General features: G+C 35.5%; 1 protein-coding gene across 3 annotated transcripts in view; it reads right to left on the bottom strand.

Moving 5' to 3' along the window:
• The window catches only part of LOC143234209 (RNA-binding motif, single-stranded-interacting protein 1-like), a 125,999-nt gene that overhangs the window by 76,490 nt on the left and 34,588 nt on the right, over window positions 1-14,921 (bottom strand). The window contains exon 1 of one of the 3 annotated variants that reach the window (XM_076471392.1): window positions 11,674-12,309. The exons of the other annotated variants lie outside the window; for them this stretch is intronic. Within the exon in view, the coding sequence (XP_076327507.1) occupies window positions 11,674-11,727 (54 nt within the window). The 5' untranslated portion in view covers window positions 11,728-12,309. Of the gene's footprint in view, window positions 1-11,673; window positions 12,310-14,921 lie in introns of those variants that run through there. 3 annotated transcript variants of the gene reach the window in all.

Genomic DNA, 14,921 nt, shown 5'->3' on the forward strand with positions numbered 1-14,921 from the left:
TTAATAATTAGATATTTTAAAAATTATGAAATGTGAAATGCTGTACATCAAAATTCAGGAAGCAAATGCTGCTTTTAACTGATAAAACTGTTCTTTAAAGCACTAATACCAACAGATAATTAATATAAATGTATTGGGGCTTGTATCTTAACTGAATGCATAAAGAAAGGCAACATTTGAATCCTCGGCATCAAAACTTTTCACCACAACATCTATCAGTTCCTACAAACAGATACTAAAATGGTGAATACATATTTTAAGTTTCAAAAATAACAAGTTTTTATTTAGTCATACTCCTGATGGGCTAGCAAACTATTTTTTTCTTTTGCAGCCACAAGTGATAAGAGATTGATGGTTGTAAACCTTCACCTGAAGTCCTGTATAATGTTTCAGTAATATATGGTCGTCGCATTTTAATTTCGTTGTTATATATTTATTCATATTATGGTTTAAAACATGTACATTACAAGTGTAAATTATAACAAAAATATGTTTTATAACATATATGCTGCTTTATCAATTTTATTTCTTCAAGCATACGTTTGTTTGGTTTAAAGCAAAACCGCATTGTTTTATCTGCTGTGTCCACGGAATCGAAGTTCGTACATTAGCGTTGTAATACCATAAACTAACCGCTACCCTAAAAGGGGACTCTTTCAGCGAAATGGCCAGAGACAGAAAATTGTAACTTGCCAATGAAATACGTTCATATTAATACATACACTGCTATGGCCGGGCATGGCTAGGTGATTAGGGCGATCGACTCAATCTGAGGGTCGTAGGTTAGGATCTCCGTCACATCAAACATGCTCGCCCTCCCAGCCGTGGGAGCGTTATAATGTTACAGTGAATCCCAGTATTTGTTGGTAAAAAGAGTGTCCCAAGAGTTGGCGGTGGGTGGCGGTGACTAGGTGCCTTCTCTCTAGTCTTTCCTTACTAAATTAGGGACCGCTAACAAAAACAGTCCTTGTATAGCTTTGCGCGGAATTCAAACCACACCTGAAACGCAAACAAAGTAATTCAGTCGATACTATTTGGCTTAAGATTCAAATAAAAAATTAATTACCAAGTTTCTTGACCACAGAAAATGCAGAGTAAATGTTGAGGGCACCTACGTTACTCGGGTGTTCCTCAGAAAGTAATAGTTAGTCATATCCTACACATCATGTATGCAAGCAAAATGGTATAAACGATATTAACTGTAGTTCAATTTCACAGTTCGCTGATGATGTTGACCATCTAGAAGAGCTCAAACACACCCTCAATAGCATCAAACAGTTTACAACCAGTTTTAAACTAAACAGTAGAGTACTGTTAGAAATACAAAAACAAAATTAATATATCGAAAACAATATTATTCACAAAAAACACACTGCGTAGAAACACTCCTAAATTATACCTGAACGGAGCTCTTCTAGAAACCAAGTCGTCGGCAAACCTTTTACGATTAACGTATGATTCAAAATTAAATTTAAAAAATATACAGCCGAAATTACGAAAAATGTATGGCAAGAAACAACGTATCTTAAAAGGCTAACAGGCAAAAAACACAAGAATATACACAGAAAACTGTTAAAATTTAAAAACTATATGTCAGACCAGTAATGGAGTATGCATACCCAGCAAGGTCAAATGTAGCAAAAACAAATCTTAAAAAACGGCAACTAATACAAAAAATTCTCACCACAGCTTCAAAATAAAACCACAGTCTAAACATTTCTACACAATTATGCAACCTATTTCCACTAAATGACAGATTGATAGATTGCTCGTTATGCTACTGCAGTAAAAATATATACAAAAATAATTTGTTAACAGAAATATATCGCTATATCATACATCATATTGATAGAGTTAAGTGCCTCTCACCATTAAATTTCTACAACAGAAATAAGACCACGTGTACTTGACATTAAAATTATTTTACAAAGAGTTAAGTATCATCGTTGTCTTTAAAATGGGTATTTTGTGTACAAAAACGCGCTACAGAATATCTCTTATGAACAAATGTGATTTGTTTCCGGAAATGTTTGTGACATTACACAACCAACTGAAGCGAAATACTACGGTGGGAACTATTTGTGAACAAATGAAGCGAAAATTTTTAAATTATAGTAAATGCTACTAGCAACATATTCAATGGTAGAGCCCTGAAAAAGCAAAGACATCAGTGTTTTGTGTTAGAATACTATCAGTAGCATTTGGCGGTTCTTAAATAATTAATTCAGGAGGGAAGAAGAAGAGGTTGAAGTTGTGCTTGACCCTTCCCATGCCCTCAACGACCTAAAAAAAACCGGTACCGAACGTGAGGTCGTTCAGTTACAAATGAATAAAAAAACAGAGAAATTATTCATAAAATATGTTAACACTAATCTAAGTTTCAGGCCTAGATGCATTATTAGATTCATGTGCCCCAATGGCAGGGCGACATGTCTGCGTACTCACATCGCTAGAAACCGGGTTTCGATACCAATGGTGGGCAGGGCACAGGTAGCCTTGTGCATAATTGCAAAAACAAATAATCAGATTCATAAAAAAAAATCATTGGATTACAGTAGGCAAATGAAGATGTGACTATTTCACCAAAGGTGTAATCTAGGACTAAATTTTAATTGATAGACAAACATTCATTGTTTGTTTATTATACATAAAATCATACTGGGCTATCTGCAGTGTCAAACTCGTATTTTAGGGTTGTAAGTCCATAGACTTGCTGCTGTCCCACAATAGAACACGAGAAAAAATAAGATTGCGTCAGGGACACGTTTTCCGTTTCACTTAGTCCGTCAGACAAATGTTTTTTTTTTATTTGAATTAAATCTTTCTTAAAAACTTTGACATTACCCAGTCAGCACGCTGTACAACTCTAATAGTATTGCTGCATATTGGGTATACATGACTATTTAGTTTAACAGTTATTACCGACTTCATTTTGTGGTTTAATAACATCTGATGACTATTTATCTTTAACAGTAAAGGTTTTGAAAGTTAATTATTTTAAAAGTGACGATTGTGGCAAGTTTAGTTACGTACCTTGGTGGGATTCGTTTGTAGTGTATGTAGTTTAACTGTTGTATGGGGCTTTAATAATATTGTTACCGTCATCTTAGTTTCTAAGAGGGCTAGGAAGTTCTAGAACCTCAGTCAAAATATAAATAGGCGTCCAGCAACGTAGAAGTAAAATAAAAAGCAAATTAAATGAGAGATAATTGAGACAGATGTAGACTGAATGGTTGAAGCTTAGCCGTGACGGATGATTTTTAAAATTGGTAAAAAGGAAAATGTTAAGTTAATGAACCTAAACCTCGATATTGTTAGCTTAACGGATTAACACACTTTATTTAAAGTGCGTTTCACAGTAAAACTGTAATGATACAGATAAAAAGATTATAATTTATTTTGTCAAAGGATGTTCTAAGAGTAATTGAACCTGTCTGTGTGGATTTTGACGGTTTTCGTTTTTTTTAATTTCGCGTAAAACTAAACGTGGGCTATCTGCGATAGCCGTTCCTAATTTAGCAGTGTAAGACTAGAGGGTAAAAATCTAATCGTCACCATCCACCGCCAACTCTTCGGCTGTTCTTTTACTAACGAACAGAGGGATTGACCGTCACTAATAATGCCCCCCCCACGGCACGTTTGGTGTGGCGGGGGTTCGAACCTACCACCGTGAAATAACGAGTTCAGTGCTCTAACCAGATGGCCAGGACTTTAACAGGGCAGACAATTATATGAAGTTCTGAATACAGCTGTGGTAATCCACAGGGTAAGGTAAGTAAACTTATCATTAGTGTATTGTAATAAAAGAGAAGAAATAATTCGTCTTGTCAACTGGTTTATAAAGAAAAGTTTCCTGTCCCTAAGTTTTAAATGTGTTCTGTTTACTGATCAGATCTACACGTTTTGTTTTGTTTTTTGAAGTTGGCGGAGAGTGTTTATGTTTGGTTTTAACATGTTAAACAGGGTATTTTCCAGTAGTTAAAGACAAGAATTAAACGGCAATTTTTTATTGCTGGTGCCGCATATGGTCAGCGCTTCAAAACCTTCTGTTTGGTAAGTTACATTATAAAATAATGCAGTGTTAATCTGAACCTTAAAATGTTTTCTACCACGTCACATTTCACGAGTTATATGTAAGCAACAACGAGAAAAACAATAAGAGGTAAGACAAAGTGAAATACAATGTATAGTTCTGTATCGAATTTAAACTGAATAAAATAACTAGTCTGACACGTAATTTATAAATAAATTGCTACGGTATAGAAAGCAACTAACTCACAATCAGAAAAGTTCGAAAGCTTTCATGCAACATGCAGTGCGAGGGCAGACATCTCTTTTGCGTCCCGTGCTGAATTACATTTAAATAACTGATCCTATTTAGAAAACTCTCTGTGTAATTAATTCTACATTTATTTCATCAGCATGTAACTGTTTAAATCAATTAGGATACACAAATCGCATTCTCTAAACGAGACTACAAAGCACAGTATAGAAGTACAAGCCCAAACATTAAACCTCAACCTTGAGTGGAAAAGACAAATCAAGGTCTCGGATCCTTTTAAAACATTTCGTTAAAAAAAAAAAAGGAAGGATAATGGGGCTTAAAAAGAACAAAAAAAAGAGCCCTGTAAACTGGGTACTGGTGACGGTGCTCCAGTAGCAGCTCCTATGGAACACGAAAAAAACATGATAGAAACGGTTTTTTTCTTTCCATCTCACTGGAAGGACACTTGACCTAGTTAGCTCTTGAGGAAGGTCAGTCTCAGGGAGAACCAGTTTCCAAAATGTATTATGAGGTTTGCTTGATATATTCTATAACAACAGTTAGTCACTCTGGTTCAGGAAGAAATGCTTTATTAAATGGATTTGATCACTTCCATATTGAGCCAGTCAGAGCACAACAATAAATCAGAAAATAATCAGTGATGTTTACATGTATATAAATCAGAAAAACTCACTTGGCATGTGTGTCATGGTACAATCAGATGTATCAAAAATCAGACTGCTATTATAGAGACAAGTTTTTCGCAGTTTTGCAAAAAAATATTTTAAAAGTAACTCTTACCATGCAAACAGTGCACAAACTGAAGGAGTTGGAAAAACAGAGACTATCAATACTGTTTAATAATTTATATATAGGTGTTTTAGGATTTGACAGATTTGAAATCTCCAGGAAAACCAGGTCCAACATTAAAGCAATTTTGATGGTACAGCTGTTATGATTGGTTCCAAAAGTGGTGTAACAAGTACTAAAAAAGGATACTACATTCCACTGTGTAACTCATAACATTTAAATGAGAACTGGAGATGCAGCAAAATCCTAACCTTACATTGCTCAGTTTGAAGAAACTTTTAACTGAAATTTTACATTTTACTGGAATAGCAGAAAGGAGAAGAGATAGATGCAAAGGAGACTGCAAAAATTATAGATAATGTTTCCATGGATGATTTGAATCATGTGTTACAGGTTTAAAGCAAAGCACGAGTTTCAATGTCTTGCATCAAAACCCATAGGTTGCGGTTTTGAGTTTAGGGTAAGTTAGTAGTGATAGTGAAGAGTCAGCAGTTAAACTTTCACCAAACACTCTGTAGCCTAAGAGATATCCTACAAGCAGTATCACATCTTTCAAAATTCTTTCAGTCTAGTGACCTACTGTTGACTCATGCCCAGCCTGCAGTGGAATGATGTATCTTGAGATAAGCAGAACTGAGAAATGACTCATGCAGCAGTTTCTTCCAAAGTTCTGCCCAGATGTCTAGAGGTGATTTAACTGAGTTATCTTAGCAAACAGTTTAACAAGTAGTTTTGACCTAACTGACAAAATACCCATGTACATTTGTAAAAGTCTTTTCAACTTCATTTGCATGTCACCTTAGACGTTGTTATTCACTAAACATTTTGACCAGAATGTATAGAAGAACTCGGTTCATATGGCAAGCCTAAAACTGAACAAGTCAAAGTCCATTTTGATATTTTCATTAACAATGAGAAGAAATGAGGGACGTCACTGTAAGCTATTTTAACCTAAGTATCTTCTTCAATAGTAGCTGTTTACTTCAGGAGTACCACTTTATGTTAAATTTTATAAGAAATGACTTGCCATTTTCAGCCGGAACACTTTGTATGACATATACTCTAAACGACCATGTCAAAGACCCCTAAGTCTCAGGCATAGTCATTCTTAAATTAGAGCTGTTAACCAGAAGGAGGGCAACCTATTAGCTGTACTAAGCACCAGTAAAAAATAGTTAAAGTTATAATACCTCTACAGTTGAAAGCGCAAAGCTTTCGAGGGCATTTCGTGGCTCGAACTTTAGACCTTCCGACCGCAGCTCACCACACTAACGACAAGGTCACATGCTTTGAATGCTCGTTTTAGGGTAAAACCACATTGGGTTATCTGCTGTGTTGCTCATGGAGAACCGAACCGCGGTTTTTTAGCGATGTAAATGTTACCGCTAACTCACCAGAGGACCGGCCGCATGGGATCTAGTTAATTAAGAAAAAACAATAACTCTGAACTCGTCAAAAATTTTATTAAGCTGAAATCTACGGTATTTTCTTATGGTAACTGCACCTTTTCTTGCGTGTTCAGCACAATAACTTGTATTTAAATTATATACGGGATCTGAAAACAGCACTTTCACCGATTTACACACAGAAATTTTCCTCATAAAATCTGTTCCCTTTCGTTTGACAATCCACAAAGAAAATATCCTCAGAGTGGCATACAAAATACGATGAAAAAAAACAAACAGTTTACAATCTGTTGTGAAAGTTTTAGTTTTCTGAAGGATTTATCTTCTAAAATATAAGTAACAAATATCAACTACCTAAGTGTTTTAGAGCTATCTTTTTATACAAAACTGTGTTCGTCACGTCTAAAATTAGAATTTACGCACAACCCAATGTCGCTTTGATCAATCACCATGCTGCATGATGACTTGGGTAAAATAAAAACTAAGCAGTCACGACCACTGGATACACTAATAGAACCCTGTTTAAGTCAACTGTCAAGAATTTCATCTTCATATACAACCAGTGGCAGTAAAAATACTATCGATGAGTACCAGATGCATTGAGCATGATGGCAATGAATACTGCACGTGTCCACCGGAGCAAGTTCAGGCAAACATATTACGTTCGCGATAAGTGAATGATGAAATAGCATTCATCTCTGCGTATAGCAGAAGGCAGTCATTAGCTGGACAAGAAAGGTTTTTTTTAAACTAATCTGCTGTAGTAAGAACAAGTCCTAGTTCTCAAACACTGATGGTTATAGTGGAAACCTACCGAACTGTGTGATGTTTCACGTTCTGTTCTTAAGCGCTAAGCTACGCGGCGTGCCAACAAGGATCAAACTCCTATTCTAGCGTTATAACTCCCTAGTTTTACGCTCAATATCTAGAAGGGTAAAATTTTCACTAGTCTGTGTTTTGAGAGGTTTCAGTCTTAAATGGATGAAACCGTGAAATGCGTGAACGAACATTTGGTGTAGAGCGAAGAAAACTGCTTTCAAACGAACAGAAAAAAAGACCTACCACGAATTACTGACCACGGCAGATTCTATTAATGAATCCAAGTATGTTTATAAGTCGCTATACATATTACAGAAATGCATTAAAATGTTGCATTTTAAACGTAATTTCCAATATATTTCAAAATAAATGGTTTAAAATAGAGAAACATCAATAAAAATGTTCTTTTGTTGTTAAGCACAAAGCTGGAGAATGGGCTATCTGTACACTGCCTAGCACTGGTATCGAAACCCAAATTTTTATGGTAATAAACCCTCAGACTCGCCGATAAGCAACTGGGGAGAAAATATTTGGTAATCTACATAGCTCATGGTTATAATGCTTTTAATTCTCAAATTATTTCTCAATCAACAGACACAACCTTAATCTTTAAACCCTAAAATAATATTTTCAGGATATGATAATTGTATATGGTCTTAAAACGAGGAAGAAGAATATTCGTTGCTGACCTAAAATGTGCGTGCGTGCGAGAGGGGGGGTAGGTACTTACAAAGAATAATAGAAAGTCAATCCTAACGTAAACAGCTCTCGGGTGGGTGTAAAACATATAACCGACTCTTAAAACTATAATCCTGCCTCAATGATTGCCGTGCAAGCTGAAAATCGAGACTATAACCTACTGTTTATAATAATGACCGCCATCAGAACAGTGTACAAAAGCAAGCAATAGCAAACAAAGTACAATGTTTTAGATTTCTGGTCTTCTAACTTTTCAGTATGTGTCTGAAAGATTCAAAAACAGGTGTTTTGTTAGAAGACACGGGTTAAGTTGAAACACGAATAACTTATCTCTAAAAGCTCTGGAATCTAGAGATAAATCATCAGGCTTTAATTTTCTCAATTTAATGGAATCTAGAGTAATCAAATACGAGTTTAAATCAAGATTATTCCAAAACCCAAGCTTTTAATTTTCATTCATCAGTTCTAATTGGTTTCAGGTTATAACATGTTCCTATTAAACATAACATATATTTCAAGAACTCAAAGTCCTGTTACTGTCGCAAATTATCAGGGGAGATAAAAACAAAACAAATGGGTCGTTTTATTTCGTAACTCCATGTTATTCGTTAGCCAGTTTCTGAAGGACAATACGAAAGACGACATTTGGCAGTTTTTAACGAAGGGCCGTGTTAGATATAACAATGGAGGCGCAAGTAACGATGTTTATATTCTTTATCTTCTTGGTCTCGCCATGTTATCCGTTTGTTTCATATAATAACTCAGAAGAAGGCATCAAACGAATTGTTGTGTATCTAGGTATTCTAAAGTGTGGTCAAATGTAGCCTTCAAATCTTGAATTGTCTAAAACGTCGCTTTATGCTTTCAGATCGTGGTAGTGGAAACCGAGTTGTTTGTCGTGATCACTTCTTGTATGACAGACACGAATCTGAAACTAGGTGTGGTAGGCCTATATTTAATAAAGTTTTCAATAATTCTGCTTTTCATTTAAACGTTTTCCTAAAATTATTCCTATTTCATAACCTTTTTACATTAAGTTTTAAAATTTCATTTTTAAAGTACACCCCCCCCCATCACGTTCCATTTAGTTAAGCTTGGTCTACCAAATTATTTTTATGGTCCTGTGTAAAGCATGACACTTTAGAGAGGTTAATCTTTCAATAATACTTACCAGATATGTTAAAATATATATTACGCTTGGAAAGTGGTTGTCAGTAAATATTATAAAAGTAATAGACATACATTTTTATTTTAAAAACCAGATGCCGTTCCAACTGTGTCCAAGACATTGCACCATAGTCCATGAGAAGAATCGAGTGAGCACCGAGAGTGATAAAACGTGTTTCTTGCAAATATGTTCAAAATATACTTGTTTTCGTGTAACAAAAGAATACTCTGATACTGTCTGAGTTTATCTGTTGGTCAAATCGAGTTTATCTGTTGGTCATATCGGGTTTTTTTGCCAGTAGTTTTTCTTCAGTACAACTAAATTCCGTATTAGTCATACTAAGATTCCAGTATACACGTTTCTTACTCATGTTAGTAGAATTAGTACAATAACTATTAGATGGACAAGTAAAATTCATCTACAGCTGAAACAGTGTTGTGAACAGTCTTGTCAAAAATGAAATTAAAAGATATTTGTTTTGGAATTTCGCGCAAAGCTACACGAGGGTTATCTGCGCTAGCCGTCCCTAATTTAGCAGTGCAAGACTAGAAGGAAGGCAGCTAGTCATTACCACCCATCGCCAATTCTTGGGCTAATCTTTTATTAATAAATAGTGGGATTGACCGACACATTATAACACCCCCACGGCTGAAAGGGCGAGCATGTTTGGTGCGACAGGGATTCGAACCCGCAGCCCTCATATTACGAGTCGAACGCCTTAACCCACTTGGCCATGCCGGCCTGAAATTAAAAGGGCTCGTGGTTGTTGAAAAATATGAAAGTTTTGTAAAGCATGTACTTTGAATAGGGCGTTATCATGAAATGACATACCTTAATGAATGTCACTGCCCTAAGAAAGTAAATATTTCCACGAAAATAAAACGGGTCGTTGTTAAAACATATTCACAATTTGTTTGTTTAGTTAATTGCAAAGGTGGACAATGTAATTTGCCTACCACAGGAATATAAACCCAAGTGTTAACGTTGTAAGCTTTGAGACTTACAGCTACGCCACTCACGGGCTATATTCATAATTAAAACCATACTCTTCTTCCATAACCTTCCACTTATGATTATTTTCTTTAAAAAATAAAAACCATTAAGAAAAACGATTTATGATAAAATGTTAAACAAAATATTACTCAAAACCTAAAAGAATTAGTTCTTAATATTTTCTACGATTAAATTTTGAGCACTTGTTGCAACCTGCTTGTTTTGTTTGTACAAACAAATACGGTAGAACAGAAATTCATGGAACCACATTAACTTACACAAGGAATATGATTCGTCCACGAAATGAGACTCTGGTAACGCCAATGTGTTATTATTGTTTACTGTTTCAGTGGTGTTATCACGAAAAGTCCCCCGCTGGTACAGCGGTAAGTCTACGGATTTACAGCGCTAAAATTAGGGGTTCGATTCCCCGCGGTGGGGTCAACAGATAGCTCAATGTGGCTTTGCTATAAGAAAACACACATACACGTTATTACGAAAAACTAACACATTTCTCCTGAATGAATAAAATATAAATCTGTGTACATACTTTACTTTAGACCAGTATAATCGCCTAGGTTTTAGCAGTGTAAGACTAAAGGAAAAGCAGCTGGTCATTACCACCCATCGCCAATTCTTGGGCTAATCTTTTATTAATAAATAGTGGGATTGACCGAAACATTATAACACCCCCACGGCTGAAAGGGCGAGCATGTTTGATGCGATGGGGATTCGAACCCGCGGCCCTCATGCTACGAGTCGAACGCCTTAACCAACCTGGCCCGAACATCTTAAAATAATTTAGCATAGAAGCTAGAGATTATCTTTCTGTTCTTATAATTTTAATTACTTAAGAGTATTTTATTTATTTTATTATTAACCCTAAATATGTATATGCAAAAATACAAACAAAAACATTTGTTAGAATGGTCAGATCACTGTACCTGAATCCCACATACTTAAAGTTACAAAATCAACACATGTACGACAGTTTAAGTTTAACAATAAATACAAATAGTGAAATACTTCAACAAGTTCATGAGAAAGAGATAATGCTGAGAACCAAACTGTATTCAAATCATTATAGATACCAGTGGAAGGGTTGAAATTGTGTGAATCCTGTCATCAAACCAACAATACAATGGTCCAATGTATTCAGGTTGTAACTTTTTTTTTCTGCTTGCTAAGATTATCTACCAACGTCACTATTTTGAATTACTGACCAGAGGGAAGGAACTGTGTCAGTAGTGTCACACGACCTTCCCCACCCACCACCTCAATTTTATTACGCATCCACATCTTAAAGGGTGGGAAACGTTTGGTGTTATCACACGGATACAAACCCGGCTCGTCATCACCTGAAATCTTAAGCAGGAACAACCCACGTCTCCAGAATGCAATAAACATTTATAATATTATTTTCCTTAATGTCCATTCGAGTTCTTTTGGTTATTTTTTAATATTTATACTACAAACCATAAACACAACATTAGTACATAAATATTGTAACTTACCGATGTTTTCTGATCATTCCTTAGAGGTCTTGCGCTGTCCAAACGTAAAGCCATTCTGCAATTTAAGGCTTAACAAATTACAGTATATATTATATACAAGAATAGACAGTTAAAAGTTGTCTCGAGGACCGTATACAGATGAATGTTGCAATAACCTAAAACAACAACTATTCCAGAGCAAATCAATACTTGTTTTATCTTAGGTTAATATTGAACAAGACACGAGCGTTACTGTAACATATGTCCACAGAAATGGTTCTGTACATAAACGTTTATTTATACGGCACGCAGAAAGAAAATTTCCACACTACCAACTTCGATGCTATATGTAGTTCGTTACCTCGCTACGGGTGCGGTTTGCTGATATATGCCAGTGAAGTCAACATACAACCATTCGCAACGCCGAAATTAGGGTCTTCAATGAAAAAAATAGAAGAGCTTGGATGCATCAACCAGTTATAAAAAATATATAATCAAGATAAATAAACAGAGGTAGTATTGAATAAATTTAAAATAAATAACATAAGCAAGATTACAAGATCCAGGAGAAAAGTTCACAAAACCCATGGTCGTGTTCGAGACCTTGAATATCACCCTCGTTTAACGGCTATGACTTCAGTGACTGGTGGACTCTGTCTCTGATACTGGGCACGTGATCACAAGCACATAGAGAGCGATGAGTAATATGACACATCACGTACCCAACTCCTACAGTGAAAGTAGTTCGGCACGTTCTACATATGCAAGAGTGTGTAAAGTCAAATGAAATTTCTACCTTTACGTTATTTCAAAATTCTGCATGATTACTAACATCATAACAAAATAACGACCTATACTATCGTGTCTTTAATGAGCTGCATTTTTACTAAATCTCGAGATTTACTTTCTATATGTTTTAACATACAGTCAACTCGCACACAAACACACACATATACATACATATCTATACCCTCGAAAGCTCAGAATTAAATCTAAAGCTTATTCGTTAAAAATTGGGTTTCGATACCAGTAATAGGCAACGTACAGATAACCAACCACTCAGTTTTGCGCTTAACAACAAACAAGAGTATATAATTGAAAATTAAAATTGAGGAAAAATAAAACAAAGTGGACAAGACATCACGCTGCACTAGTTTTCATTTGTTTATTATAATTACTAATTAAGAATGAGATTTTCTGCTTCGACAGTTTACTCTTTCAGGCTTCAAATTAGTTGCACTTTTCAGCCACTGGGGGCGCCAGAACAAAAGGTAGAATAATCCGTTAGAACATTATACTGACATGTGATTATTCTATTACAACGCCTGTTACATGACGTTGATAGAGTGACTGCTGGTTGACATATTTATTACTATTATTCAATCTTCTTTACTTTCCCTTGAAAGTTCTTATTAAAACAACTTGCAGCGGATAGTGAACAGAAGACAAGTGGACTCGTGATCTCGTATGTTGAAACACCTGCATTTCACCCCCTGTCTATGTCGCATATATTTTATAATCTTTCAGATTTTTCACCCGCGTCTGATGACACGGGTCAATAAGAACACTACACCTTCGAGGTTAAACAGACTTTAACTGGAACTCATAGGGTTTCATTTACTGGTTTTCTTTTTGTAAGTTGATTATTTTTAATCACTGTCCTATGGTGATGACGTTCAGGTCAATTCGCACTCTATTTTTATGCGTACTCAAGAAGAAGTAAAAACTGTTTCATAACTCACAATGAAAAAATCGGTCGAAATGATACACACATACAACATGAGTTGATGTTACACTTATGTTTGTTATTCTCAGAATTTCACTTAATTAACCATTACCCTCAGTCCTTTCTCGTTACCATACGAGATATTCGGTTTACGGTCAACGAAAAGCTGAGTCAACGGAAATACACATCACAAACCTTCCGATACATCACAATCTGCTGTGTACGTTTTTGCCTTAGGGTAAAGTAAGTTTTTATTTCACATCGTAATTTTAGCAAATGTAAGCACGTACTCTTTCACTATAAGATTCTGCATACTATTCTTGCTATTCAAACAGTGGACACGAGGTTACGCAATTCAGAAACAATGTGAAAATTAAATTTTAGCTTAAGCAACAGTTTTATATTTATATTATATTTTTACACTAAGTTTGGTAAAGTAAGATTCTGTTGGATGTAAGAAAATGTTATAAATTAGATTATATTTACTAAATATGTCCCCCAGCCGCACTGCCGTATGTTATCTGCGGACCTCCAACGCTATAAACCGGATTTCGATACTCGTAGTGGACAGTGGGCGAAGGGGGATATCAATATCCCTGAACACCCCCACTTGGGAGGTTCATCTTCCTGTAAAACTAAATACCTGCCACGAATTTTTTTTTGTGAACAGAGCACAGATAGCCCTTTGTATAATTTTGTGCTTAGCTGCAAACAAGTTAGCATTCAGTAAACCACCTAGAAATTATGACATAATAATAATTTCATAACCTTTTTTTTGTGCTTTTACCGCAGTTACTTGTTAAACTGGCGAAGATAGCCTAGTTGCTTTGCGCCGTAAGTCACCAACCAACCAACTTGTTAAACCTGCAGATTTTTACTACAATGGACACACACAACTATACTTCGAGCGAGTTTTTGTGTAAAGATTATTTTGATAATTGTTTTGTCCTAATATTGTTATCGCCCGTTCGCAAAAACAAAATCATCATAAAATATTTAGCAAATTAACAGTTATTAATCTGACAAGAATTGCTTGGATGGAATGTTAGTGTCATGAGAGGGGAAACAAATCCGTTTAAATTAATACTATTTTTATATTATACAACTACCTTGCACGTCTTACATGATGTTATAGCGAAATTAAAATGAAGTGAAACATACACGTGGAAGCCTATAATCCCGGGACAGCGTATACAGTAACTAACCTACACGAAAACACAACACTTTATATATATAGATCTTATGGTTCTTTCAACAACGAAAGTGACAAAACTAATCTCTTAATCCGCGTTCTATCTCTAGCTGACCAATCATAAAAGTAGTTTACAAATATTCAGAAACAAATCTGCCCTAAGTGATAACCTTGAAGCAACCCCCAAATACACAAAGTAACGTAGGACACAACAATACAACCATTCCACGATACACAGTACGCAGCTAGCTTCATTGACGGAATGCTACGCATACCTATATGATTGGAATGGATTTCGAATGTTCCATTTAAGACAATTTTGTGAATACGCAGAATACGCTATGGGAAAAT

Source organism: Tachypleus tridentatus, chromosome 12, assembly GCF_004210375.1.
Source record: "Tachypleus tridentatus isolate NWPU-2018 chromosome 12, ASM421037v1, whole genome shotgun sequence".
In the NCBI taxonomy this organism is placed as follows: Eukaryota; Metazoa; Arthropoda; class Merostomata; order Xiphosura; family Limulidae; genus Tachypleus; species Tachypleus tridentatus.